A 26952-nucleotide genomic window follows, 5' to 3' on the forward strand; every position below is an offset into this window, starting at 1 on the left:
ACTCCGCAACTCGTGACTCACTCCACCTGAGGAGGGGGCAGGCAGGTGGAGGTCAGGCTCTGCTCCCAGGGAACAAGGGACAGGACAACAGGAAATGGTCTCAATGGGAAGTTTAGGCTGAAAATTGGGAAAACTTTCTTCACCAAAATGGTTGTCAAGCATTGGAACAAGTTGCTCAGAGAAGTGATAGAGTCACCATCTCTGCAAATATTTAAAAGTTGGGTAGATGACATGGGGACATGGTTTAATGGTGGATTTGGCACTGCTGGGTTAATGGCACTACTGGATTAATGGCTGGACTCAGTTCTTAAAGGTTTGTTTCCGGACCAAATGATTCTATGAAATCAATGACATGCACAAATGATCATAAGATTATGGCTTAATCTAATTTTAACTTCAAAGTCAAACATTCTTCCTCTCTTCAAAACTTGTTTTATAATACAAAACAAAGTATTCCAATGCTAAAATGGGAAAACTTGTACAATTGTATTAGTTAATTCAAGAAGTCCTAGGACTATTTGTTCCTTAAAACAATAAAAACATGTAAAAATTGGTTTTCAGCCTGTGGCCTCAACAAAATAATGAAGGATACATCACTTTGATTCACAAAAGTAATGCCTCAGTTATCATTCACTGTACTACCCCTTAAACAAATAGCTCTTCAAACCAACATTCACCAGCAATGAATTAAAAATTAAGGCTTTTGCACTTTCACCAAATGGAAAGATTACAGAAATGCTGATGAAAATGCAACCTATCAGTAGATGTATGCTTCCCAAGCAATGGAATCTTTAGCACTTCCCATGGGAGGTCACTATACAAGTCTCCTGAATTTTGGTGAAAATTTAGCTGCTGTGTAGTTCTGCTGGACAAACATTAATTTCTAGACCTCTAACAGGTGTTGCTAATTTCTTTTTTCACCATTAATATGCTTCAGTTATATGGCTATTCAGACAGGTTCCTAGTACCCTATAACAGTAAATGAGTGGAAAACCAAGTACTACTAGTTGCAGTAACCTTTGTCACTTTTTTTTTTTTTTGTATTTCAGTGAGATTTTCCACTTTTCATGAATGCTTGTGTTCCTGTTTTTCTTCATCAGCCTGCTGGTTCATCTTTACAATATCATTAATTAATTGATATAAACCCCTAACTCATAGGAAAAGTACAAAGGTGGCCTTTTCTCCTCTCAGTGAAGGCACAAAACTTGAAATTATTTCTTCCAGCTCTTACACAGAGTTCTCTTTCACAAGGCAAGCACTCTTTTTTTCTCTCTTTATTTGTGGCTGTGTACATCTTTACATCTGGATGCTGTTGGAGAGGGCTTTAATAGCAGTCTTGCAGTAAGAAGACGAGAGAAGGCATTAAATCAGAGGTCTTTTTTATGAAGAGCACTTAACTCTTGAATTACAGCCAGTGCAATTTCACAGTGGGAAAATTGTTCCATACAAAATTGTATAGGCAGAGAATATCTCATCTTTTGCTATATATTCTGTATACTTGAGTTTCCCTTTTTTAAAATAACTTCTAGTGACTGTGGCACTGCTGTTGTACATATGAATTCTTTTGCAAAAGAAGCCCTCTAGGACAAACAAAAAATCTGCAGTGATATTGGGAGAAGACACCAGACACAAGGGAATAGTAACACAGTATTAGCAAGCAGAAGAAACAGTGAACAAGACCATTACTATCCTGTTAAAGGCTTGTCTACCCAGGAAATCTATATAGCATGAGAGAAATGTTTTAAAAGCTATAGTTACTGAGTATAACTTATTTGGTCTTAGTTTGTATTTATCCAGACATTCGGGTTGATTTTCCTTTTTTAGGTCACTTGAAATTTCTTCCAAAGCAGTACACCTCACAACCAGAAAAGGGTATGCTTCAATTCTTCAATTTAGAGAAGAGTCTCACCCAGACAATTCTACCAGCATATTTACAGCTGTTTAAACACAGCAGTGTACTGGCTAACAACATAACTGCATAACATCCTTGTGTAGACAAGCCCTCACTGTTTTCTCACATGTAATATGGGAATAACTCCACTTTCTTGAATCACAAAGGTGTTTAGTAATTACAGTACTCTAGATAATCAAACACACCTTTTTTTTTTCTTTTTTTTTTCCAGATAGCACTGCTTTCTTCAGCTTCCCCCCCTCCCCAAATTCCTGTGGCAGCCCCAGATTAGTAGATTGGTAGCTCTAGCTAAGGCTGATGTGTCTTGTGTGGAAATACTGTTGCTCTCCCAAGTCATCTGCAAAGATCATTAAAACAAAGTGACTTGGCACTAACCAGAACCGAAATTGCTGCTGTGGCTGGTGCTGCAACTGGAACATTCCCAGCTTCAGACACCACGGGCACACTGAAGTCAGGTTGGCATACACTGGGTAACCAGTAACTAATTAACACACCACACACACAGGAAAGTACGGAAAAACAAGACTGCTGTAGTTATTCTTTAAATGAACAGGCCATGGCCAGCAAAGCTCTGAGGTAAATACACTTGACAAAAGCTTCAAAAATATACAGTTAAAGAATTAAATACAACAAAGACATACTGTATTACTTTACCTCTTTGCTTGCAATCTGAAGCATGGTATCAAAGGAATCTATGTTTAAAACTATGAAGAAATTTGGACCAGAATAAGGATGTCCACCTCAGGTGTGAAATGGCATAAATTTGAACCATCTATGGCTCAAAGAGGTAAAATACCATTCCTGTAGACCAGCAAAGAAAACAGATTTGAGGGGACCAAGGGAAGCCTAAAAGAATTGAGAGGACTATCTCTTCTGCTAAATGTTAGGATAGGCTGTTTTCTGAAGAAATACATCAAAACAAGGAGAGAAGCTGACTTAATTTACTGGTTTTCACTATTTTATTAGACACATATATTAAAAGTGTATTTAGCCCTTTAACTTCAAGTATTTCAGGCCACCAAATCAGCAACCTGGCTACTCATAATTTAGTAGCTATTAACTGCTACATGGAGAAAGGTAGAGCATATACCAACAGCTTTCCTGCTTGTTTTTATGTGGAAGTTAACATTGGACTCTGCTAGTACCTTTCTGAAATGTCACAAGAAAACTTCGGGGATTTTTCTAAGCTGCAAAGAAAAGGTGAAGAAAGCTCACTTCAGACAGGATTATAGTCTTGCAGGGATTTGGAGAGACACATCCTAGAATCTGCCTCTTGAAATACAATTTGGAGTTTTCAAAGAGTCTAACAATTTTCCTTTCAAAAAACTTTTCTGTAAGGAATACTGCCCTTATTTCAAATTACAATAGACAGTACTATAGCATCTAGAGACACCTCTCTGGAAGAGACCTTCTTAATGCTTCTTGGCATTTGAAGCACACTTGAGGTAGAGGTGCTTAAAGGATATCTAATTTCTTTCACAGACTAAGTACCCAAAAGTCACAACAGCAAATCAGCTCACTGATGTGAGGCTTGGGAATTCTTCAGTGAGGAGCAGGAGATGGGCCATAATCAGGGTGTGCGGGTGCATAATTTTTAACAGAAATCCTCAAGGGTAGGGCAGGAGAATTACACATAGTAAATAAGTATAACTCATGTTCAAGGGTCATGTCTAAAAACAGCCAGTGGAACTATATAATCTGTAGATAAGGTACTATAGTTTTGTTGGCACAGGTCCTTTTGTAGGCACACTTCTAATGGGGATGCCTTTTCCCACTTCTACTCTTCTGTTCCATAAACATGAAGCATATTCTCATTCACCCCTGTGCAGGACTCCTAGTTAGGCTATGTACTGAAGAGATTGAACTCCATGAGGATAAATAAAATGGTATATGTCTCTCCCACTCTTTTGCTGCTCCATCAGCTGCAGGCTCAAGCACCGTATTAACAATTAAACCCCTTTAGACCATGACAGGTCTAAATCTATGCTGCAGTCTCACATCTTTCTCTCCTACCTCCAATTACAAATTATTTAACTTAGAAGTGCTATAGCTCTTACTGCTGCCCTTGGTGGATATCAAATCACAGCCACAGATAACACAAGTAACCTCGTTACCTGCAGGTGCAGGTTGGGATCACATTGATCTGGCTGCGGGGCCTTGGCTGAAGGTCAGACATACCTGACTACGTGAATCTAAGCCTGAGGTGGAAGATAAAGTATCTGAAATTCAGCTCTACAAATCCTGCATAACCTTGGGCTTGGACTAAATTTCCTTTCCATCTGTCCTGCTCTTCCTTTATTCCCCTTGTTTTTGACTGAACCTTATCTGGTGCTTGCTTACTTAAGCAACAGATTTTAAAAAACCCCAGAAATCAGTGAGCTTTCTTGTAAGGCTCAGGTGATCACAGACAGGAGTTCACGGTGTTTTCTCATGTATCTACTTTCCATATTCTGTAGCATATTACTAGCAGGAAAAATACAAAGCACAATAAATAAAAAAACACAGAGGATGATGCCGCTGGCTGGGCTACGGGGTGTACCCAGGAGCTGCACTAAAGCCGGATAGCTCAGCTCTGAGGGGGGCTAATCAGCCCAAGCTCTGGCAGTGCACCCAGCCTATGCCTTAGCTAGCCTTTAGTGATATACAGCTCAGTGATTATCAGCTCATGAGTGATTTCAGCTCTTTAGGCTAGCTAGGCTTGGCTGGGGCACCCAGCAGGCACTCGCAAGACCGGGAAAGAGAGGAGAGCGCTGTATGAGGTTCCAAGACGATGTCTTTATTGGTCTTCTTCGTAGCTCTTCCACGGAGTGTCTCGAAGGGTCTCAGGGACAGCGGCTCCGACGAGCCGGGCAGAAACAGGGGTTTATATAGGGTTAGGGAGGATTGAGAATTGTCCAATGGTAAGGGTTAAAGGAAAGTGACCTATAGCTTTACAGAGAGATAAGCCAGGGTCCGAGAGCGGGAGAGAGGGGCTCCTTTTGTTCAGTCATCCTGACTCAGCATCCTGTTTCTGAACGCCAAGGCAGGTCCACAGGGCCTGTGCCTGCTACAAGAGGACACTCTGCACTTTAATGCAATGAGTAGTTTTAATTTTCAATCAACACTACTGCATTTAACCTGCACTCCTTCCTTACTTTTTAAAATTAAGTTGTCTAAAAAAAAAAACCCAAAATCACATCTGGATGCTTCACATAAACATAAGCATAAAAAGTAAGACTTTTCAGAAAATACAAACTGTAAAAAATACTGTGTCCATTAAAAAGAGCGAATTCAGAAACAGAAATTAAACAATTTAATTAAAGCTATTTAGATAACAAATGGTAATGCTGTGGTGAGAACCAGACCATGGAATCTCACTGGTAGCAGTGTCTAACCTCAGAGCAGCAAAAATTAGTAGAGCAGGAATAACTTCATAATTGACACATTATAGCTAAAGTTTCACTATTTGCAAAATGAGCAATTCCTCAGGGTTTACTTGAGAATGAAATGCATTCATAGTTGTAAAAACAGATTTTATGATGAATGAACTATACAATATTATTTTTACTTTGATAAAATAGCTCCATTCTAAGCCTTACCAAGTCATTCTAGGGATATATATGTACTACTTCAACTACCTCACAAACCATATAACAGTTCCTAATATTTGTTTTAAAATTAAAAAGCCAGATGGATCAGTTAACAGAACTATTGTTATCATGCGGCTCTGCTGCAGTTTTGGTTTTCTTGCTATGTTAACTCATTGACAGAGGAAAATTAAGATGTGGGCCTTGTGTGTGCTGCATTGGACAATTCCAGAGCTTAGTATCAACTCAGGACATCAACTCTTGAAGTCTACGCTCCTTTAGTGATCTTTTAAATTAAATTTGTATTTCAGTAAACAGGACACTGGAAATTGTTCAGTATTACTTCATGGTAAATGGAAATGCTGAGAAATTAATTTAATGAAGAAATATCCCACAGAAGCATCCAAAACTATCTGACCTTAGGATATTTTTTACTGGACAGGATACTCCAACTGTACAAGTATAGAAATTCCTGTGAGGACACTTCCAAGGCAAATGGACACCTTCTCATGATTTCACAATCTTCATTATGAACTTGCGGCAAAACACATAATGGGAAAATGGTCGCTGCAATTTTTTTTTTTTTCACATCTGGCTTTTGGTTTGTGGTTTGGGTTGCTTGTATTTTTTTCGGCAAAATGCAAGCCATGGAATAATATTAATAGAGCAGGTTGACTGTTACTCAGAAGACATTCTCAAAGTATCCACGCAATGGGCTACTAACCTTCCTGCTACCTTCAGAAAGACAAAATGTTACAGAATCACAGAATAAGGTGAGTTGGAATAACTCTGAAAAGAGTTAAATTATTCATGTCATTAACTTCTAAACCTCAGGATTCTGCAGTAGACAGGGATTAGTTCACTGCTATAAGCACCCTGCTTCTGACTGGGGGATGTTCTAGCCACATCAGAGAAGTCTGAAAGAAGTCCACCACAGTCTAGAAAAAACTACTTTCAGAAATGCTGCATACTTGCACAGGGAATGTCTGGACTGCAAAAAGTAAGCAAATAGAAGTTACAGACTCAACATTTTCTACTGGAATAAAATGTACATAACTGAATCCATTGTTGTGTTTAAAACCAACCAACCAATAAAATTATTTATTAAACGTTGCTGTAATAAAGTTACATTTATTTAAATCAGACTGTTTTATACATTTTAGAAATTATTTCTCTACAATAATTTTGCAAGTTCTACTATCTACATTTTACCTATCAATGTTCCTTTTTGTTTATTTTAATGGATCTGAGACATTTTTGGTGGCAAGAGTAGACTGACATAAGAAAATAGCTGTAAGTTAACACAAAGGCAGAAATTCACCTAGTTGAGATACCCAGCAGATGAGTTTGAGGACTTTCATCTGCAATGTGTCTTGCTTGCATTAAAGTACTAAGTACACTTAATTATTCACAGAAAGAGGTGAAGAGGGTTATACTTTCCAGAGCACTAACTGGTCTGATGCGCAATCTCATTCCCAAACACAATGCTAGGTATTGCAAGGGGGTGGCATGAAGGGCGTTACAAAACAATAAAAGCACTGGGAATACTCTACTGTTCTTTCTTCTCCTACCAGGAAGAGGTTGGCTGGAAAAATTAACAGTGCAAGCTAATGCCAGACATTTCTATTCTGATTTGAAGAAACTGTGATTAAAAAAATACCAAGTGATATGAGGTGGATTCTAAAACACGTGACAAAAAGTTATGTGTAAAAAGTAGCCAGTTTGGGAATGCCAGGAGTTACAGAAGCCATGCTAGTTCCTATGGTATCACTGCATAGTAAGCACACTCAGTTTGTGTTGTTAAGGCATTTTGCATAACACTCCCTGAGGGATCTATTTCACTCTTCAATTAAGGAAGGTTTTCTGTTCTCATGTCCCTATCCTGCTGGGCATGACAATATGTATAAAAAGAGGGGTAAAAAGCTCCTAGTTATTTGCTACTTTAGCAGTCTGCTTGTGATTGTTTTCCTCAAACATATTATCAAGCTTCCATCACATCCTTGACCAGGTGACCAAGGGTACTGTAAATCTAAAACTTCAAAAAGCAAAGGAGATTTGCATTTGGCACAGCCTATGTTTTCACAGAATACACATTCTCTCTGACAATATTTCCAGAAAAGCCAGCACACTTTACACAGAAAAGAAAAGGGCAGGGAAAGGTGATGGGGAGGGAGGGAGGGAGGGAGGGATTTTGATGAAGAAACTGATTTATGCTGCTTTGAAGGGGTTTTTTATATGGTGTAAATGTGGTTTTCTGCACTGTCAAGTAAAGTACAGTTGGAGCATAACTTTGCCTTCTTCATTCAGGTAAAGAAACTTTCTCAAAAAAAAGGGATTTCTCTAAAAAACGGGATTTTCCCACCAGGTCTACACTTTGGGAGTTTTGGTAGCACATCTACCTTAGCCAGCAGTAAAGAGAAGGCAAGTTTTTAGCTATCCTAACTGCAACCACCAACTTGGACATCACTGTAGTTGAACTGGCAAAATGTCATAGAATAATAGACTAAAAATACCAGATCCTTACAGGTCTGAGATTAATCTACAAGTGAAATAAATATGATGTATAAATATGACAACTTCACATTACCTATTACAAGCTTAAGCGCGTTAAATAAATTTCTAGTATTTTGTCTCACAAAGACTTTCAAAACCTCAGAGAATGAGGTATTTTATTTGTGTGTCAGCATAAAAGTCTGTGGAATGGCTTGAGGAGCCTCAAAGTCACCAACTGTGACCAACAAAAAACTGTATGGGATGACTCCTCTGATTCTGGAGGAATTTTAGTTGCTGTATCTCTGTCAAGACTAAATCATTGTCATACCACTGACTATGGGAAAACCATTGCTAAAACAGCTGAGCAAATAGGCACTTAGAAGAGGAAAGAAATGCACACTTCTCCAGTCACAAGTCCACAGCAAGCAATACCAATATAATACACTTTTTACTAGAAATAATCAAAATCAAAACAAGAATTAAACAACACTGGACAGTACTGCTTAATGTCTTATATAAAGTATTTACAAACATACTTAGAGATACAGAAACCCACGTAAATATTCAAAATCTATTTCTTGAAAAAATCCAAAGGATGTCTCGGTAATTAAAAAAAACCCAACAGAGTAACAGTAAGCTGAACACAAGTATTGGAGGATACATATTTTTCTGGGAAGAAGGACAGAAAGCAGAGAGCAGAATTAGGAATTGTAAAAACTCTGCCAGGCTGTAAGAAGCGAGAGCACAGAGGAAAGAGAACCTGAGGATCATTTCAGAAAGAACACGACTCTCAGGTTCAGTGGGGCGTTTATGACAGACCAGCCACGCTACATTTCAGCCAGATGTCCTGCCTGGATTGTCCTCAGTGCACTAAAAGGGAGAACAATAGCTCTGGTGAAGAGGGATTTAAAATTAAAGGAGCTGGGCTTCAGATAGAGGCACCTGTTGGAACAGCAGCTGCCCACAGAGGTGGTGCAGACAGCTGGCAAACAGCAGCCCCTCAAACAGCTACAGCAAGACAGGCAGGAGCTGTCAAGATCCTTTACACAGTACATGGGAAGCTGAAGTTTTGGCTAACTAATGAATGAAGTAGGTTATAATCAAAGAATTGACAGTCAGAATGCTGAGAAAGTCCAGAAATTCCTTAAATTTTAAAATAACAACAACAACAGCAACAGGGCGACAACACCATACCTATCAAGATTAATTATTGCTTGGGAAAAATGCTTAATTAACTCAATGTATTTTAAATTTTGCATATTTTAGAAAGCTTATTTTACACCAATTCATTTCCTTACTGACTGCTGGAAAGAAAAACACCTTGGAGAAAGCAAAAAGCAGAGTGGCCATGAAATCAAACTGCTGGCAAGGGAATTGACTCTTTGATAGACTCTTTAGATGGCCTCTTCTCAAATAATAATACAAAAAAATTTTTAAAGGATTATGTTTCAGGGTGACAGAATCTCTTTAAATTAAGCATTTACTAATGCACTTAGTCAAAGTCCACAACATAAAGCTCCAGCAATTAAAAAAAGTTTACTTCAAATATGTACTATAAACCCAAACTCCCTTGATGATTAATTGCATTGCATAATAGTGGTTCTTAAGAGAGACAGTCAATAAGACCAAAAATATGTGGTTTGTGCAAATTATGATTCCTCATGACTTGCACAGACCTCTGACCCCTTGAAAGCCATTCTGATTATACCAGGGTAGTTTTTATGAAATGAGCATGACATGCTTGTTTTATTTCATCCACAGTTTTCATCTCCATCAAGACCAATCACTGTCTGTTAAAGAATAATTTATTGTTATGTCAAGCCCTTTTGTTATTCTTTGCAGATGAGTCATCAGAGAGAGTAGCTCTCTTAAATCTTTGCTTTATTAAGACAGTGAATTTGCTGTAGTCAAGAAAGCATGATGTAACCATGAGGCACAGATAAAACTGGACAAAATTCAATGCAAAATAAATTCTTAATAGATTTGAGATGAGACAGACATTAATATAACAGACTTTTTGAGAGAACCAAGTGCCAAGGAGAGATGTTAGATAATGTATCCTGGAGTTAAAAACTCTCATCCCAAGAACCTCAGAGGAAGCTATGAAAGTACACTATTATCAAACAATGTATTTTAAATCAGAGAAAAACATGGAAATGTGGGGTTTATGGAAGAGCTAATTCATCAAAAGGAAAAATCGAAAATCTGCTAAAATCTATGGTAAGAGTGAAAATTCTCCTGTACACTGCCACCTGCTTTAAAGACGTGACAAACAAATGGATGCATTCATAGGTGTCTATTAATTTCCATATCCTGTGTTGTTAGCTACATATCATAGCAAAGATAAGATGTAATTATTGCCACTCCTCTTGCTCAGTTGGTACCTATGCTCTGTTCAGGAGAAGTCAGATAGAACACTATTTTGGACACTGGGCAGTCTAGATATTCAGTAACAGCTAAATCAGTTCCATGAATCATAGAAAAAAAGGTTTTCAAAATATCAGACAGCTGCACAAGTAATACTTTTAGATTATTATTTATTTCACAATAAAATGGCATATTAATTTAATAGGTCAAGTGGTCAATCTTCAAATTAGGACTGAGAACTAATCAGGATGATTAGAAAGCAAAGAGAGGCCTCTCACCATGTTTATTTTCATGGTGGCTCTATCAGATATGTTCTCTAGCACTCTTAAACTAAGATCAGCTTTTTGATATAAAGGAACAGACCTTGAGATTGTCAGGTTTTACATTATATATATAATTCAAGTAATCCTTTGGGAAAGCAACATCCTTTTCTCTGGAACATGTCCAGAGAAAGCAGGACTTCCAGGAATAGGAAAACAAGAAGAAAAACATGAGAAAAAAAGTATTTAATGTCACACTGTTAGTAGAGAAAAATATATTGGCACAACTGCATCAAAAAAACCTGCATGTCATTGATCAAAACATCTCTATTTCTCAGATATTCAAAACTGGAGCCAGGAGGAAGGGGAGGAGGGAGAAATATTTTAGAGACTGATAAAGCTCTAAAATAGAACATTCCAAGAGCCAAAATGATACTACAGCCGTCCTTTTAGACTTCAACAAGGGGAGGACAAAGCTAGAATATTACTGACCAAGAGCTTACAAGAAACGAATGGACATATATTAGAGATTCCAACCAATGGTGCAAAGAAGGAAAAAAATTAAATCCAGATCCTTACACAGAATGGGCCAGCCTCCTTTCCCAAAACATGATTCTGCAAATAATTTAGCTTAAGAAAAAAAAGTTTCAAAAAAAGTCTGTTTCTTTCCATCAGCAAATACTTTGCCTATGGATTATCTTCTTCTAACTTAAATGATAAACAGCTGTCTTTTTCCCAATACCACTGATGTTTTAAAGGGGTGTGTAATATATAGTAGATACACAGCATTTTGTGTTTCCAGAACACTGAAATCACTCACTGTTGCTCAGAACAACTCTGTAAATACATAAATAGACACAAATAAGAGTAATATCTTTACTCTTCTTAAATTAAGCATGGGAAGGGAGGGATCACCAAGTTTCCTCTTGCCCTGGGACAAATACGCTAAATGCACTTACTACTCTTCCTTTTACAACAATTAGCCATTTGAAATCTCTGCTGTCTCTAATGGTTTTCTGCCTCACCTCAGCTGGAATTCATGCCAAGAATCTTACATGCTAAAAAAGGTCCAAGTAATCCTGCTGTAATTCTCAAAAGCTGCATGCCACAAACAACAACTGACTATATTACAGCTTTAGAAGGCTCCAGGATACTAAATTCCCATATGGTTTTGTTCATGTCCTGCAGCTACCCAAAGAGAAAGTTCTGTAATAGATCATCTACACTGCCATTTGTGACCCAACAGGAAAGCATTTCTACTTGTGTTTGGGTCAGCACACTGATTTTCCTTTTCCTAAAGGAATTTTCTTATTTTTTTTATCCTGTGTATGGAATCTACCAATCATCAATCAGTTCACGAGCTTTAATGAAGCAGAAAATCAAACTGCTTTTAATTTATTTCTTTTTTTCCCATTTTCCCAAACATGTATTTTCTGGAACAGTTAAAAATGCCTTTTACATTGCATCCCAACACAAACAAAAAATTTTCAACAGACTCACAAGACACCAGCTCTCATTCAGCCACAAAACACTTAAAAAATACTATCTTTAAATCTGCACTGAGCTTTTTAATAAAAGTAGAAATCTATTTCACACTGGTAACTTCAGCTTTCATATAAAAACTCACTAAGAACATGGGTAGGGCTACATCAGTAAACATTTACCACTTGCAAGGTTAGTTAAATCCTCAAGTGTTAGTTTGTCCAACTAACACAAAATTATGGGATCTTCATAGTATAGTGCTTAGACAATCAATATTTTTTGGCAACAACTATTTATCAAGCAACAATATCAAGCAACAACATCAATGAGTTACCTTTTTCATGTCACCCAGTCTTAGATAGAAGTATTTTACTAAAACTAAACAGAACCCTCTCAGCAGTGTTGTAAAACTGCAAATTCCAAGTAGTTTAGGACTGCACTTTTTTTTTTTAATCAGTTTGACAAAAAAACAGAGTCACCAAAAAAAAAGTGAACAAAAAATGGTATTAGTTTTGTGTCCACAGTTTTTTAAATGGGTACATTTCGATTATAATTTGGAACTACTGTCAGGCGTCCAAAAAAATATTTCTGGGAACGTGACCTAGCAAGGAACTGTACTCTCTGTCATTTGCAATATCTTCTTCCTTCAGTATTCATTTTACTTCAACAAAATGAGATGCAATGCTTTTGTAGGGCTTAAAAAATTAAAAAAATATTTTAATTTATATAGAAAAATTATTATAGTGCAATGAGTTCATAATTATAATCAATGTATTTGACATATAACTATGAATTGCCTACCGCTTATTAGGATGTTGCCAGGTCTTTATCTTTCTGCAGGTAAAATTTTATAGAGGAAAGGCAGCAGCACTGACAGCAAAACACGGGTTAATATCAGGAGACACTGTAGCAATGGTCCATGCCTTCCCTCTGGTTACAAAGGTCTCAGTTTATCTAGATCAATTGTTTTTCATAAATTCTGTTAAAATGCCGCAGACAAGTTAGTAAACCACCAGATGGAACAGAACTAAGTTAAACTTCAAAGCCATTTATTCTCTCTTAGGGAAAGAAGAGCATCAAAGCATTCAGCAATGTTTTCTTCTCTGCTTAAACATTTAGTTTTCCTTTTTAAGCTGCCGTAAGACTCTGGCTTTAGGCAAGAAGAAGAAACAGTAGCAGCACTGTGGAACTTCTAGGCATATGACATTTGCAAATTACTATTACTATAGCTCAGAACAACCAGAACTAACTACATTCAGACAGCTTACAAATGCCATTGCAGAAAAAAAGCTACTGAAGAGGAGGATATTTCAGGAGAATGCATGAGGGCACTCAGGGAAAAGGTAAAGGTACCCTCATAAGATCTATTCTTGCTTGTGGCCAGTGGTCATCAAACCTGTCTCGGAGGAGACAGCTATTTGCAAAATAAACATGTGACACACAGGAATTTCAGTAAAACTCAGCCTGGCCATCATAATTTTGAGTTCTCCAGGAAAACCCCTCTCACAATGTCAGTTTGTCAAGGAAGCTTGACTTTGTGCAAAGTATTTGACAAAAAAAGTACAACTCCTAAGGCAAAAAACTCAAACCATAAGTTCTCCATAAACCTGACTTTCACCATTACACTTTTAAATACTGCGTAATCTTCAGGAACCCTGTATCTATGGGTACACAGTAGGAGTGGGTTTTTGTCAAAATGGCTTGGCTGGACCAACACCACCTGGGATCAGCCTCCCCTAGCCCGTGCCAGCCTTCAGCACTGTTGCTCATTGTGTTCCATTACTGTACTGGTTTAATTGCAACAGTTCATTTGCTGCAACATCATGCTAATTAATCACAGGGCAGAAGCTTGCCTTTGTGCCAAGAGAACCAAGCCCTTCCTCCAAGCATTTGCAGCCTCACCCAGACAGTGCTGCCAGAGGAGGGATTCCTTCTTCCTTGACTGAAGAATATCAGTGAGAACTCTGGAGGACCCTGCACGGTCTTGGAGTGCAACATAAATAAAAGGACAGAGACAGGGAAGAGGCAGACTTGCACATGTGAAAGGGAAAAGGATTAAGGGCAGGAACAATAAATAAGCAACTGCGAGGGAGCTAAAAGAAAAGGCTAATGAAAGCTGAGAATACACAGCGCATTTAGTGAAGCTCTAAGGAGGACAGAAGAGAATGAACTGTGGGCACAGAAAACAAAGAAGCAGAAAAGGCTACTCAGAGGCAAACTATAAAACCCAATGAATATCTGCTCATTGAGCTTCCAGGCTCTAAATACAGCTATTATGAGCAGGAGAAAAAGGATGCTAACAATTTATCTTAAAATATATAAATCAGAAGACCTCAGGGTCTAGAAATTCTGTGTCATGGTCACCTTTTTCAAAAATCTATTTTCTCAATCTATTTTCGCTAGATCACATTGTCTCTTTAAGCAATACCACAAAATCCACATTAAAGCTACAACACTGTCATCCTTTAAAAAAGTAAGCCTGTACCAATTAAGCCTATCAGTAAAATCCCCTAAAAATCTTTGTTTTGCTAAAAAACTGTTTCAAGTATAATTTCACAACCATGCTCCAACTAGATACATTCCTCTTTGCAAGGCCAAACCAAGCAACTGCAATTGAAATACTAGTTTGATTAATAAGATTTTTGATAAATCATGGTAACATAGTGAAATTAATAAATTGAAATGTAAGTTCTTCTACATTACAATGACAGAACTGCATCAATAATGATGTGCAGCTTATTTCAGCTCCTTAAATGAAATGCACTATAAGGGACAAAGCATCACTGTCATGGCAATGGTACTGCATATTACTGAATTTCAAATCTAACACAAAGCTTACTCTATCAGTTGTTCTATTTATATTTTCTGGACAAAAGATGGAGTTTTACACTTGGTCTAAATAAATAATAATCACTAAATCTTGGCAGCATGGTCCTTTAACTATTCCAGGATAAGTCAGATAGATGATGTAAAGCTACCAACTGTTCACAATTCCCATTCAGAAAAATAAATAGCACAGCTTTAGACACAGCCCAGTCTGACGGAGAAAAAAATCTAGAAAAGACCAAAAAAAACCTGAGCTATAACTGGACTGTGAATTACTTCATTGACTTCAAAAGACCACATAAATCCATCATTTTCATTTCTCAGTAAAATCTCTGCTGTTAGATTTAAAAAATGAATGCTGACTCAGTTATCAGAATGATGCCCTGAAACCCTTTGAAGTCAAGAATCAGCAATGGCAAGAGTTCACAAGAAACTCACATAACTTCTTAAGTTTGAGGCGTATTTCCTCTTGACATCTTTCTATTTCTCCCCCCCCCCCCGCCCCCCCTTCCCAATGGATGCTGATTCCTGCCCTCAGCTTTTCCTACACTGTAGAGTGCTTCCACCCTTGGCACATGACTGTGCCAAGCACCAGTGTTCACACCACCATGATAGAACAGTGGTGCTAAGAAAAAGTCCTTTCATGGGAAAGGGAATAATTTTTAACTTTGTTTTGATCCATTGGGAACTGTGTTTATACATTGTGAATGAGCCAGACTGTGTGTGGATTTTAATCACTGTAAAATTTCCTGCTTCTCAGAAATGGTGTCCTATTAGTGCCTGACAGTAACACACAGATATACCAGATAAATCTGTCATCCTCAGGGATTTGGTATAATGCACTCCTTAACATCCAGGACATCCATATCCACATCAGGAATTATTCATATTCTTTTTAGACTGAATTTACTATGAATGTGCCTTTGAAATCTAAGTTTAACTTCAAAGCTGATTTAAGTGAACAAACTGAGCTGGATTCTGGATTAACAGAAAACTCATTATCACTAGAAACTCCCACATTACTGTATTTAAAAAACAAAATCTAAATTTAAACTTCCCTACTGTGATTTATTTCTGTAGTACTGCTTTTTGAGATGCTTATGAAGGCAGCATTATATGAGACAGAACATACATAATGTCAACATCTGGTAAGTACTAAAACTGCAAAATTCTTCCTTTGTTCTCTTGGAAGGAAAACATCTTCCATGAAAAGCCACTGTAATTTGCTCTAAAAATTAGCAGCAAAGGCACAAACAGCAGAAAAGCTTTTCCCTTCTATTTTTATCTCTTTTTATCACTGTAGGTCATCCTTTGTAGCACTTTGACTTTTTTTCTTTAAATCAGAACAATTAAAAAATCTACTAAATTCTAATCGTACCATTCAATAGAATGAAATTAAATGCATAAATAAACTGACAATTTCTGAAGCTTACTAATTCCTTTTAAGGAATTATTCATGCTACGATACTATCCTCTCTTGCCACTCCAAGACAGAAAAGTTTCTGACAGAATTAATTCAATAAATGTTCCACAAGTGAATATTTTGTTTATTCACGGAAAGTTCCCTGGGTGTTTCTACATTTTTTTTTCTTTTTGATTCCAATGTATACCATGCTCCTATCATTTTCAAAGGCACAACAGTTCATGCACTTAGAGAAATATTATTTGACCACTTTCATAACTGCAACACAGTGGAGTTTATGATCCAGAGAGGATCATAGAGGTGGTCAAAAATCAAGATCACAGCTATAGATTTCACTCAGACCTCTCCTTGGAAAAGTCCTGTGGGATAAGGTTCTGAAGGGAAAGAGGCCTGTGGAGGCTGGTGGACATCAAACTGAATGTGAGCCAGCAACATGCTCTTGCTGCAAAGAAGATGGATGGATTCTGGGCTGGATTAGGCAAAGGATTGACAGCAGATCAAGAGATGTGAGACTTGTCTTGTTCTCAGCTCTGGTGAGGCCACAGGTGGAGAGCAGGGTGCAGTTCTGGGCTCCCCAGCACAAAACAGACATGGACATTCTGTCAGGAAAGGGACACCAAGATGATGGGTGGACTCCAGCACCTCTCCTATGGGGAAAGGCTGAGAAAGCTGTGACTGTTCGTCCTGGAGAAGAAGAGGCTCAGGGGATCTCACCAATGCACATAAACTCCTGCAGGGAGGGTGCAAGGAGGATGGATCCAGCTCTTTCCAGGGGTGCCCAGTGACAGCACCAGGAGTGATGGGCACACATTGAAACACAGGAAGTTCCCTCTGAACACTTTTCCCTGCGAGGATGACCACAGGGCTACCCTGTGAGAGTAACTCAGGGGGTGGTGGAGGCTCCATCCTTGGAGATATCCAAAAGCTTTCACAGTCTTGGACATTCAGCTTTGAGTTGATCCCACCTGAGTAGGGACTTAGACCAGGTGCTCACCAGAGGTCCCTCAACCATTCTGTGATTCTATAAAGGGAAATGACATCTCCTTACTGAAGAATATGATTATGTAACATTCTGAATGAAATATGACACTTGCCTATAACTCATTGGCATCAATCATTATATTTAAAAGTGCTTAAATATGCTATAAAAAGAGATTCAGCCTAACACACAATACAGAAATATACGAAGTTAAAAGAAATTCTCACAGGAAAGGAGAAAATCTACCTTCATGAAAAGCAATTAGCACATTTATTTCCATTCCAGAAAGGGTAGGTATTGAAATTCAACCACATGGAGTTTCACAAAGAAAGATAATTATGGGTATTCATAGGTATTCAACGCTGCAGAATGTGAGACAGAATCTGTAAGTTTTAAAAAGCATGGAAAAAAAAGTTCTGCATTTTGCAGATCTCTCTCACCAAGTGACTAAATTAATACAGATCTCCATGCAATTATGATTTGACAGCTATGAATCAATAAATTTTTTCCTACTTTGCTCCACAGGGAAGATATCCATTAGTGGAAGAGGAGAAATAAACAGAATATGTCCATTTTTTAATCCTACATCTCAAAAGACATAAAAGTATAATTGGAAATACTGTTAATTTTTGTTCTTCACATATAGCCTTTTTGCTTCAGAAAGACAAAAATTTTTCTCTCCAAGATTTACTTTACTTATGTATTTCACTGAAATTAACTGCATTCTTAGTTAGCATGGGCCAGACCTTCCACCAGGTGAGTTATACCAGGCAGACCATTCACCTGTGCTATACCAAGCATCAAGAGAGAATAAATCTCTTCCTACAGGAGTGAGATCACAACACACAAAAATAAAGAACCAGCTGATGAACAGGTCAACCACCATGAGTTTTTCAAATAAAAAGATCCAAGTACACTGGGAAATCAGTTTAAATTAAAAAATAAATAAATAAAAAGAAACGCCTAAGTCAGTAAATTAGACAAGAGCAGCATCAGTAGTTTGGAAAAAATCAGGCTGTACAATGCTGTGCAAAAAAAAAAAAAAAAAAAAAAAAAAAAGGAAAAGATAGATTAAGATGGAAAAACCAACTTATTAAGATAAAACATTTTATATGTAACGTAAAATGGAAAAAAAAAGTCCGATATGAAAAACAGCAAAGGACAATTCTCAGTACAACATTCTAAATAAGGTACCTGGTCTTTTCTGCAGATGACAAATATCCACTTTGGTTTCTGTACATGGCTGCAAAACCCATCTCAAGCACATGAATCCCCAGGCAAAGCAAGGTTCAGCTGAGATGCCTCTTGAGGAGGGGCAGTCCCAAGTACAGTTAACAGCCAGCTGGATTCTACTACCTCCTACCTGGCAACAGCTGAACAGTAAACAAACTCTGCAATTTAGATAGGATGCAAAGTTCAAAAGATCATCAAACTAGAGGTATTCAGTCCCCTGAAGGATAGGAAGCAAACCAGCACAGTCTGGGACAGGACTATCACAGCCTCTTGTAGGTGAAGGCCAGATAAAATGTCTTTGCAAGCAAATGATACTTTTGGGTTTACAGTCTGCAAAGGGAAGACTTTTCAAGATAGGCACCTGTGCTGCTTTGTGGGAACACCATCTTCAGCCAAACCTCTGTGGACACAGTTCAGAAGGACAGTTGAGCTGTCACTGGAATAATTTTGGACTTTCCACATAGCATAGTAACGAACTTGTATTTCTCTGTCACCACAATCATGAATCACAGGTCTGTGTTGACAATTATAATTCCATCACTGCAATAAAACAATTGACTTTTTGGGCAATGTTTCAAAAAGTTGTTCTGGCAGATCAGAAGCCAGAGGTGCTGTTGTGAACCTATCAAACACTGAAACAGCCTCACATTCTAAAATGCATAAATGGCCTGTTTTTAAAACAGTACCTTATTTCAGATAGATGGCCACAATCCTGATGTAAATTTTTATTTTGGGATGCCACTACATTTTAGTGATATCCCAATAATCTCCAATAAAATCCACCTTCTGAAGCATTTCAAAAATTGTGCAAAGGTTACTGAGGGTAATTTATAAAACGTAGCATGCAACCAATAATATTACAAACAGCCATAAGGGGTGTAGCTAAGCATACTGAAAAAATACTTCTTCTCTTTATGTTTGGGAGGGCTGAAAAGATTTCTGTCAATATTTTGATTTTAATGACAAATTTTCATATACAATTACAACAGAGTGAGAACATGAAAGCCAATTTCCAGAGTCTTAATGAATATTTCTATTCATTATAGATAGTTAAAATCTAAATCTACAGAAAATGTACATCATTCATACAGACAGTTAATTTACATGGGAAATTCTGACATGGGACTGCCTAAAGCAGTTTGCCACCAGTGTCAAAAGCCATCTTTACCAGCATCAGATCCCCAAACCAAACCTCCATCTCTCAGAACCTTTGAACTCAAAGACCATCACAGAGTACATAAATTGGTATATTATTACTACATGTAATAATATGAACTTATAGTAATTGTAATAACACGTAATAACTAGACTACAGAAGAGTCCCATTAAACTTTTCCATGCTACCTGAGAAGCAGAAATTCTAATCACAAGTAAAACCTGCAGCTAGAAGTAGCATGCAATGTCACAAAGACAGTAAAAACTAAACATAAGGAAAATACCCAGAAATGACATGAACACATTTCCTTTTCAACTGTAGATACACTACTCAGAGCCCCAGAAGAGGAATGTAATGACACCCAACTGTAGGTGACCAAACCAATGACACAGCCTCTCTTCATGCCCTCTCTTCTCACATACACAGCACAGAAACTTCTGCCTTTCCAAACCTTAACCTTGCAATCTATGGATTCTTTTTTCAGGACCTTGTATCTTTACAAACTACAAATCCAGAGACTGAAGAGGAATACATAAAAATTCCTTCTGAAAGAAGAATCTTGTAATTGTTCCCACATAGAGCCATGTTCTGGTATGTCCAAGTCTGATCAAAGGCAATAACCCTTTCTTCAGGAGGAGGGAAAAGATTACAATCCCTATCTCCAAAAATCTTCCAGGAATGAACTCTGGCTTTTTTATCTATGAATAAAAACATCAAGTCTCTAAAAGCAGTTAGACAATGCAATACATTGTTAATGGTACTTTCACAACATATATTTGTACTAACAGATTTCACAGCATATAAGGTATTTTTCAAACATGGGTTTTTTTAGGAACAAGGGATATTAAAATAAATTATCAGGCAGATAAGTTACATAATCTTCCTCTTTTTTTCATTAGGAGGCTGCAGAAGAGCATTATCAGTGCTGACAGTGTCTGGGCATTTTGACTAATCTTTTTATAGTGCTTCAATTTAATAATAGCCAAGCCTGGAACACACTCTGTGCCTGATAAGCAGCTCAAACAAATCCAGGAAAAAACATTTTCTTTGAAGTCACAATGTTTTTTAACACTGGAAATACCATGTACGCTGTGAAGTCCATATATTGACCATGCCAGAGCACCTTCAGCCTGACTATGGACCCAGTCTAAAGGTTGCACTCAGACTGACAGTCACTATCCAGGAGCATGCCCATTCAAGTTAACCACTGAAGCATTTTCTTTAAGTTATTATAGATATATCAGTGCCACAGAAATACACTGGAAGACTTTAAAATCTGTGATTGTATTTCACATCTAATGTCTCTACACTCCTCATGACAACAGCATGGGAAAATGTCAGGTTTGTAAGGTTGATTAGTGCTTCACAAAGCCCATGTGAACCAGGAAAGAGGAGAGAGTTCACCCAAAGATTTGCAAACTTTACCTCAGCATCTCTGAAGCACTAATGCTGGGAACACTCTTGTAAGGCTACAGGTGTTGCTACCTCCAGATGGAAGTTTTACCCAGCTCTCCAGTAGAAACCATTTAAGAAAGTTTCCCCTTAAGGTACTTAGATTCAAGCATAATGGGTTGCAATGCTCACTTTTCTAAGAGTTTAACAGTTCACACTCTTCACCTTTTTCGTTTGCCTACTGTTAGGAAAATCAGTTACACAACTTTATCAAGGTTAAAATAACTCTAAAATATGCCACGTTTTCTGTTTGATAACCACATTCTTCTCCGTTCTATTGTAAGGCTGCAATATTTTAAAGGATTAATAATTTATCACATTTCCCAAAACATCCTATGACTGGGGAAAAGATACCACCTCTGTTAGCAAGGCACAGTACACACTTCTGTGTTACAACCTGCACAGCTTTGGCAGTGACAGCCAAGGCTATAGCCTGTAGCAGAGATGGAATTGCAGTAGAATATGGTGTTTACCTGTTCATGAGAGGTACTGGAAATACCCTGGCACATTTGTTGCATGACCAGAGACCATTCAGGAAGCAGATCAAGTATTAGGGTGATATTTGCTGACTGATTTTCTTGGAAGACTACCAAGCTCAGAAAGATAAAACAAGTGTTTGGGATTTAATCTTACCCTGGAACACAAAAAAACCTCTTCCCCATTCCATCAGTGCTCTTTCCCCACACCTAGGTACAGTGACAGCACAAGCTGGCACTTGTTCTACAGGAACAGAGGTACACATGGGAAAGTACCTCAGGGTGGGGATGGTCCCTTCTGAACTCTTCCTCTGTCAGGGAGGCTTTGAGTGATGTCCTGCTCCTCTGCTGATTACCCACCTCACCCCACAGCCCCCTCACACTCACTGGATCTGTGTACACAAGTTCAAGCCATGCAGCCACTCTTCTTTTTGTAATTCTCCTTCTGCAACATTCTTCATCAGAGTCTAGTTTATAAGTACAGCAGCAGTGGAACACAAATCTATTTGGTCCTCTTTCACATGTAAGATTTTGATGAAATCCTTTGCATTAACTCATTCTTCTGCTTCCTATAAACACCAGCTTTGAAGCCTATCCTTCCTCCTCCCCCCCTAAATTTTAAACACCTTGTTGTTGAAACAAACAAAGAGTTAGTAATTTTTCTAAGACAAACAGCCCAACTGTTTATTCCAGTCAATGTTGAAGGGTTAAAGAATATGAAGCTGTAGCTAATGCTGTCACATACAACATCTGCATCCTGAACACTTGACCTCCAAACATCAAGAAGAAGGAGGTATAAAGTGTGCACCTAAAGCAGCATGCTATCTCCTAATTTTGCCATGCAGAAAATAATAAAATAAACTCTTCAGATGTTATACACCATCAACTCATGCAGCAAGTGCTAGAAGAACACAATAAACAGTAACATAATACAAATCAGCTGCAATGCTGAATGTATTGCTTTACTATAATACCAGCCCTTACATCATTAAAAAATCTCTTAGGCACAGTCTTACTACCAGCAAATTCACAAGGCTCACTTAATGAAAATTATACCAAAGAACATAGCTTGGCTTTTAATTCAAGGATAAAATTTATCTCTTTAGTATGCAATTGAGAAAAACATCATTAAGCTCAGCACTTAGCATCTCCTTCACATTCCTGCACTAATAATTTTAACTGTCCCAGCATTAGGCACAAGCATAACTGCTGGCCACATTCAGTCCAACAGGTGTACCAGGTCAGACAATAGCTCTGTCTATTTCAGCACACCATCTCCACAATGAATGGCCAGAGGAGCAGGCGTGATCAGTGTTAGTATGAGATAACTCCTCATAAAAAAGGGGTTTAAAGCCAGGTAGTGCCTTTGAATTTGGAAGAAAATACAGATTAGACAATCTAGCTCTTTCTAGATGAACACCTCTTTCTGCAGAATAGACAATTTAACAGGTACAAAGCATTTAAATTCTGATATGAAGTTTCATTTTTAATGATGTACAAAACTGTCTGCAATTACAGGCACCCCACTGTTAACCTGTACATGTTTTTCAGTAAAATTCATTATGTTGGCAGTAAAAACATGCCTTGTGTTTACAACAAAGGCTTTCAAAATTGTATGAGTAAAAAGCTGAAGGGATCCAATGAGAGCTTTCATAATTTGGGTATTAAGTTATGCATAAAAATCACATCCTTCCTTGATCCAATCCCTAAAGGCAATCTCTGCAAATCATGTTAGAAGGCCCATTTCAGAATAGTAGCATACAGCTTTTTTGACTACTGTTGTCTATTTACAAACATACCACAGGCTGCTGTAGATCCTCACAGACTAAAGAACAGTGCTGCCTCTCTTACTATATCTTGTATATGTACCAAAGAAACCCTGAACCAAACAAACCACCAAGCCTAACGCTACCTTGCTATGCAAGAACAAGGTTTCTTCTAACTCCCTAGACAGGTACAACATGACAAATCCACCATGCAAACAGCAAATTGGATAATCTTTCTTTCTTTGGACTTGAAACTTGAAGGCAAAGAAGAGCAGTAGAAATGGAGTAACATGAACTGACACATTTCAGTGACAAGACAGCTTGAACTCTGAAGCTAAGGAACAACAGAGCATAAGTGTTGTGGTGGTCTGAATGACTTATAACAGAAATCAGATTTTTTTTTGTCTGCTTTCTGCATGACCTTTGGATGGGGCAGGTAAGTAAATAAAGACTATCAAGATCCCTGTTTACCTAGACAAGAGTTTAGTAACAGCAAACATCAACTATACGCAAGTTTCTACAATCACACTGTGGCTTGGACAAGAAACATATCCTTTAATTCTTGCCAAAGAGAGATGTAAATCTCAAGTAGAAAGTTCTAATACAGATGGAATGAATTGCAATACATTTATTTTCTATTTTGTCTAATGTATCCAGTCAAGAACGCATTCATTATATCCACAGGGCATTGTAGCTTTCCTGTTTATTTTAATAACAGTAGTTTCATGCCTAGAGCTCTATGTACTGAGATAAAGAGATCAAGGCACCTACACGGAAACCCATTGTGCATCATGTGAATCACAGTACTTCTTGGTCTGTTATAATATTTGCCATTCAGGTATGTACAACAGTAGCAGCCCACTGTAATATCAGCATATGAGCTGTCTGTAGAGATAGAGGTGCAGGTGAACACAAACTAAGACATCAGCCATTTATTCAAATTCCTATTGTAGCTATTCTTCCATCATTTAAATGCACACAAGGCTACTGTCCTTCATTGGCCAAAAATAAACATGGTGTATAGAAGACAGAGCCAGAAAGGAAGGAGAAGGGCACAACAAAGATGGGAAAAATACAGATACATAAACCACAGGTATAACCTTTACCCAGGACATTTTACCTTCCATTACAGCCAGTTCCAGTCACCAAGAGGGAAAGGTGTAATAGAAGCATAGGTATTACAGAGAGCTGTTTGAGAAATTAACAGTCTCAGAGTACTTATGCATCTTCTTCCTTAGAGAGGTGGAATATGATGTTTCTGCAAGGCTTCCATGTTCCACTGAAAACCCAGTGTTTTACCCAAGATCACTGCTGAAACTGACCCAGTTCTTCTTGGTGACTGGCTAAGGCTCACTAACACAAGTAGCTCAAACTGCAGAGATGAAGATGAGCAGCAAGCAAATGATGATAAGCAGCTGGGGAAATTTAGGAGTTTTATGATCCTCTCTGCTATGTCTGCAGTCAAAAAGGGGCCTATTTCTAACCCACCTGTAGCACGGAGTACAAATGTGAACTAAGGACTAAAAGCTTGTTGAGAAAAAACCCCACCTAAACAATGACAATGTCGCATGATCACAGACTCCTTTTCAATATCTCCCATGTTAAAACATCAGAAAGAAAAGGTATTTCTCACAACAAAAGTCTTATTCGGTCAATGCATGAAGGAAACATGAATAAGTAATTTCGAGGTAGCACTGTAAATACTACCTGCTCCAAACATTGACTCCAATATCAATTTTTTGAGACACTCCATGATCTGTTATGTTGCAAAGTCTTGAAAATTAAATGTTGAGGGGATAGAAAGTAGTAATCACCACCAATACAACCACAGCCAGAAACTCTGACCAAAAGTAGCCCAGGCTTATATGCTGAATTTATGAACCTCACTTATGCTTGAAAGCGAATACAGAATTTCTAAGCAACACTATGATAAAAGTGACACAGAAATAATTAAATTTAACTATTTTTACTTTAAGGAGAAATATATGTACATATGACAATTCTTTTGTCAGAACTTCCCAGTCACAAACCTAACGTCTTCGAGTATGGCAAGGTACAGCACTTGCTTAACTCCCACATATTTACTGTGCTTCCCTCTACATTGTTGTCTCCCTCACTAGCCTACTGATTTATTCCCCTTATGTCATAATTCCATTCTACACATCAGTGTCTCCTTTCTCTAAACAATTAACTCCAGAAACTGTTAACTCTTGTATTCTGCCAAGCATATCCTATGCTCAAAAAACCAAGCACATAAAGGATATGTCACAGTAAATGGTGTATCAAAAAATGGGCAAAAAGAACAGAGAAGCACTTCAGTTAAACTGGGACAAGACAGACTGCAGATTCAATTTCCTATAAAATGACCTTAATCAAATGATTGGGATTTCATAGCATAACTAAATTAGCAGTTCTCAGTAAAGCCCATAAGGATTACATATCTAAGACATTCCACTAACTGACAAAGTATGCCACTTCTAAAGTATTTATTAAGAATTTGTATAGCATCTGATATGGCTTTAACTTCAAATTTATTAAAAACACACACAATCATGTTACACTAAAACATATCCACAATTATAAGTAAGAAGTAACAGTTTGACTATGGTTTCCAGTGAAAAAGGAGAAAGTTTCTCATTACTTGTTTTTTTTCAGGCAAGGAAGGAAAGTAACCTAATTCATCTAACTTAAACAAACAGTATCACCTTGGCTAAATACAAGTAAAACACTTCTGCCAATGTTGTTGTCTAACCAATAAATTTTTGTCATTTTCTACTCACCCCACTTCCCTCCTAAATTAATCACCATCTGTTTAATCTCAACTGAGATCTCCATATTTCACCTACTGCAAAGATGAATGTTGGGTATAAACACAGCTCTCGGAGGGAAGGCAATCACTGCTGCAGGGTAACAGGAAAAATGTCTCTACATGGTTGCAATCGTTAGCCTTTCACCACTCATTCAGAGCAAAGCAGCAAAAAAGTTCAGGTCATTTCCTGACTGGCACAGCAAGTTATAGCAAGACACACATTCTATTAATTTTTAATTGCATTGCTCGCGGACTGAAAGCCCGAATGGGGAATGTTTCTTTTTAAAGCGTAAAGAAGGGCACTGAAACTGCTTACCTCACTCAGCTCTGCAGGGGACTCATTTCCATATTTCATAGCAACTCCAGAATTCATGATTAGACTTCTCAGGGCTTGACGATTTCTGCAGATTGTAATGCTTCAAAGCTTTGTTCAACTGATTCAATACTTTCTTCTCCAAAATTTTTCTCTCTTATACATTTTGCTCTAGACAGCCATTTTTACTCCACATTGAGAGTTTAAGTTAATGATGCAAGATCTTCTAGAAGAGCCAAACTGGTTCTGACTTCACAGACAATCCATTGCTTAAAGAGACTTGTTAATAATGTGAAGTGCTCAGAGAATGCAGGGAATGAAGTGCTTACCAGGATCCCAGGGCTGTCTTAGTCCATCTACAAGGCACGCTTCATCTCTGCTGTCTGCTTTATGCTGCTCTTTTCCACAACTCTGTTAAAGGACATTTCTCAATGCCGCT

The 26952-nt window shown here is 37.8% G+C and overlaps 1 protein-coding gene across 1 annotated transcript in view; it reads right to left on the reverse strand.

Moving 5' to 3' along the window:
* MCC (MCC regulator of WNT signaling pathway) overlaps positions 1–26734 on the reverse strand; it is a 138076-nt gene extending 111342 nt beyond the window's left edge. Inside the window, exon 1 of the mRNA XM_084225840.1 lies at positions 26517–26734. Within this exon, the coding sequence (XP_084081966.1) occupies positions 26517–26573 (57 nt within the window). The 5' untranslated portion in view covers positions 26574–26734. The remainder of the gene's footprint in view (positions 1–26516) is intronic.
* Between the last annotated feature and the right edge of the window lie 218 nt (positions 26735–26952).

This window comes from Fringilla coelebs (assembly GCF_963513975.1).
Source record: "Fringilla coelebs genome assembly, chromosome: Z".
Lineage (NCBI taxonomy): Eukaryota > Metazoa > Chordata > Aves > Passeriformes > Fringillidae > Fringilla > Fringilla coelebs.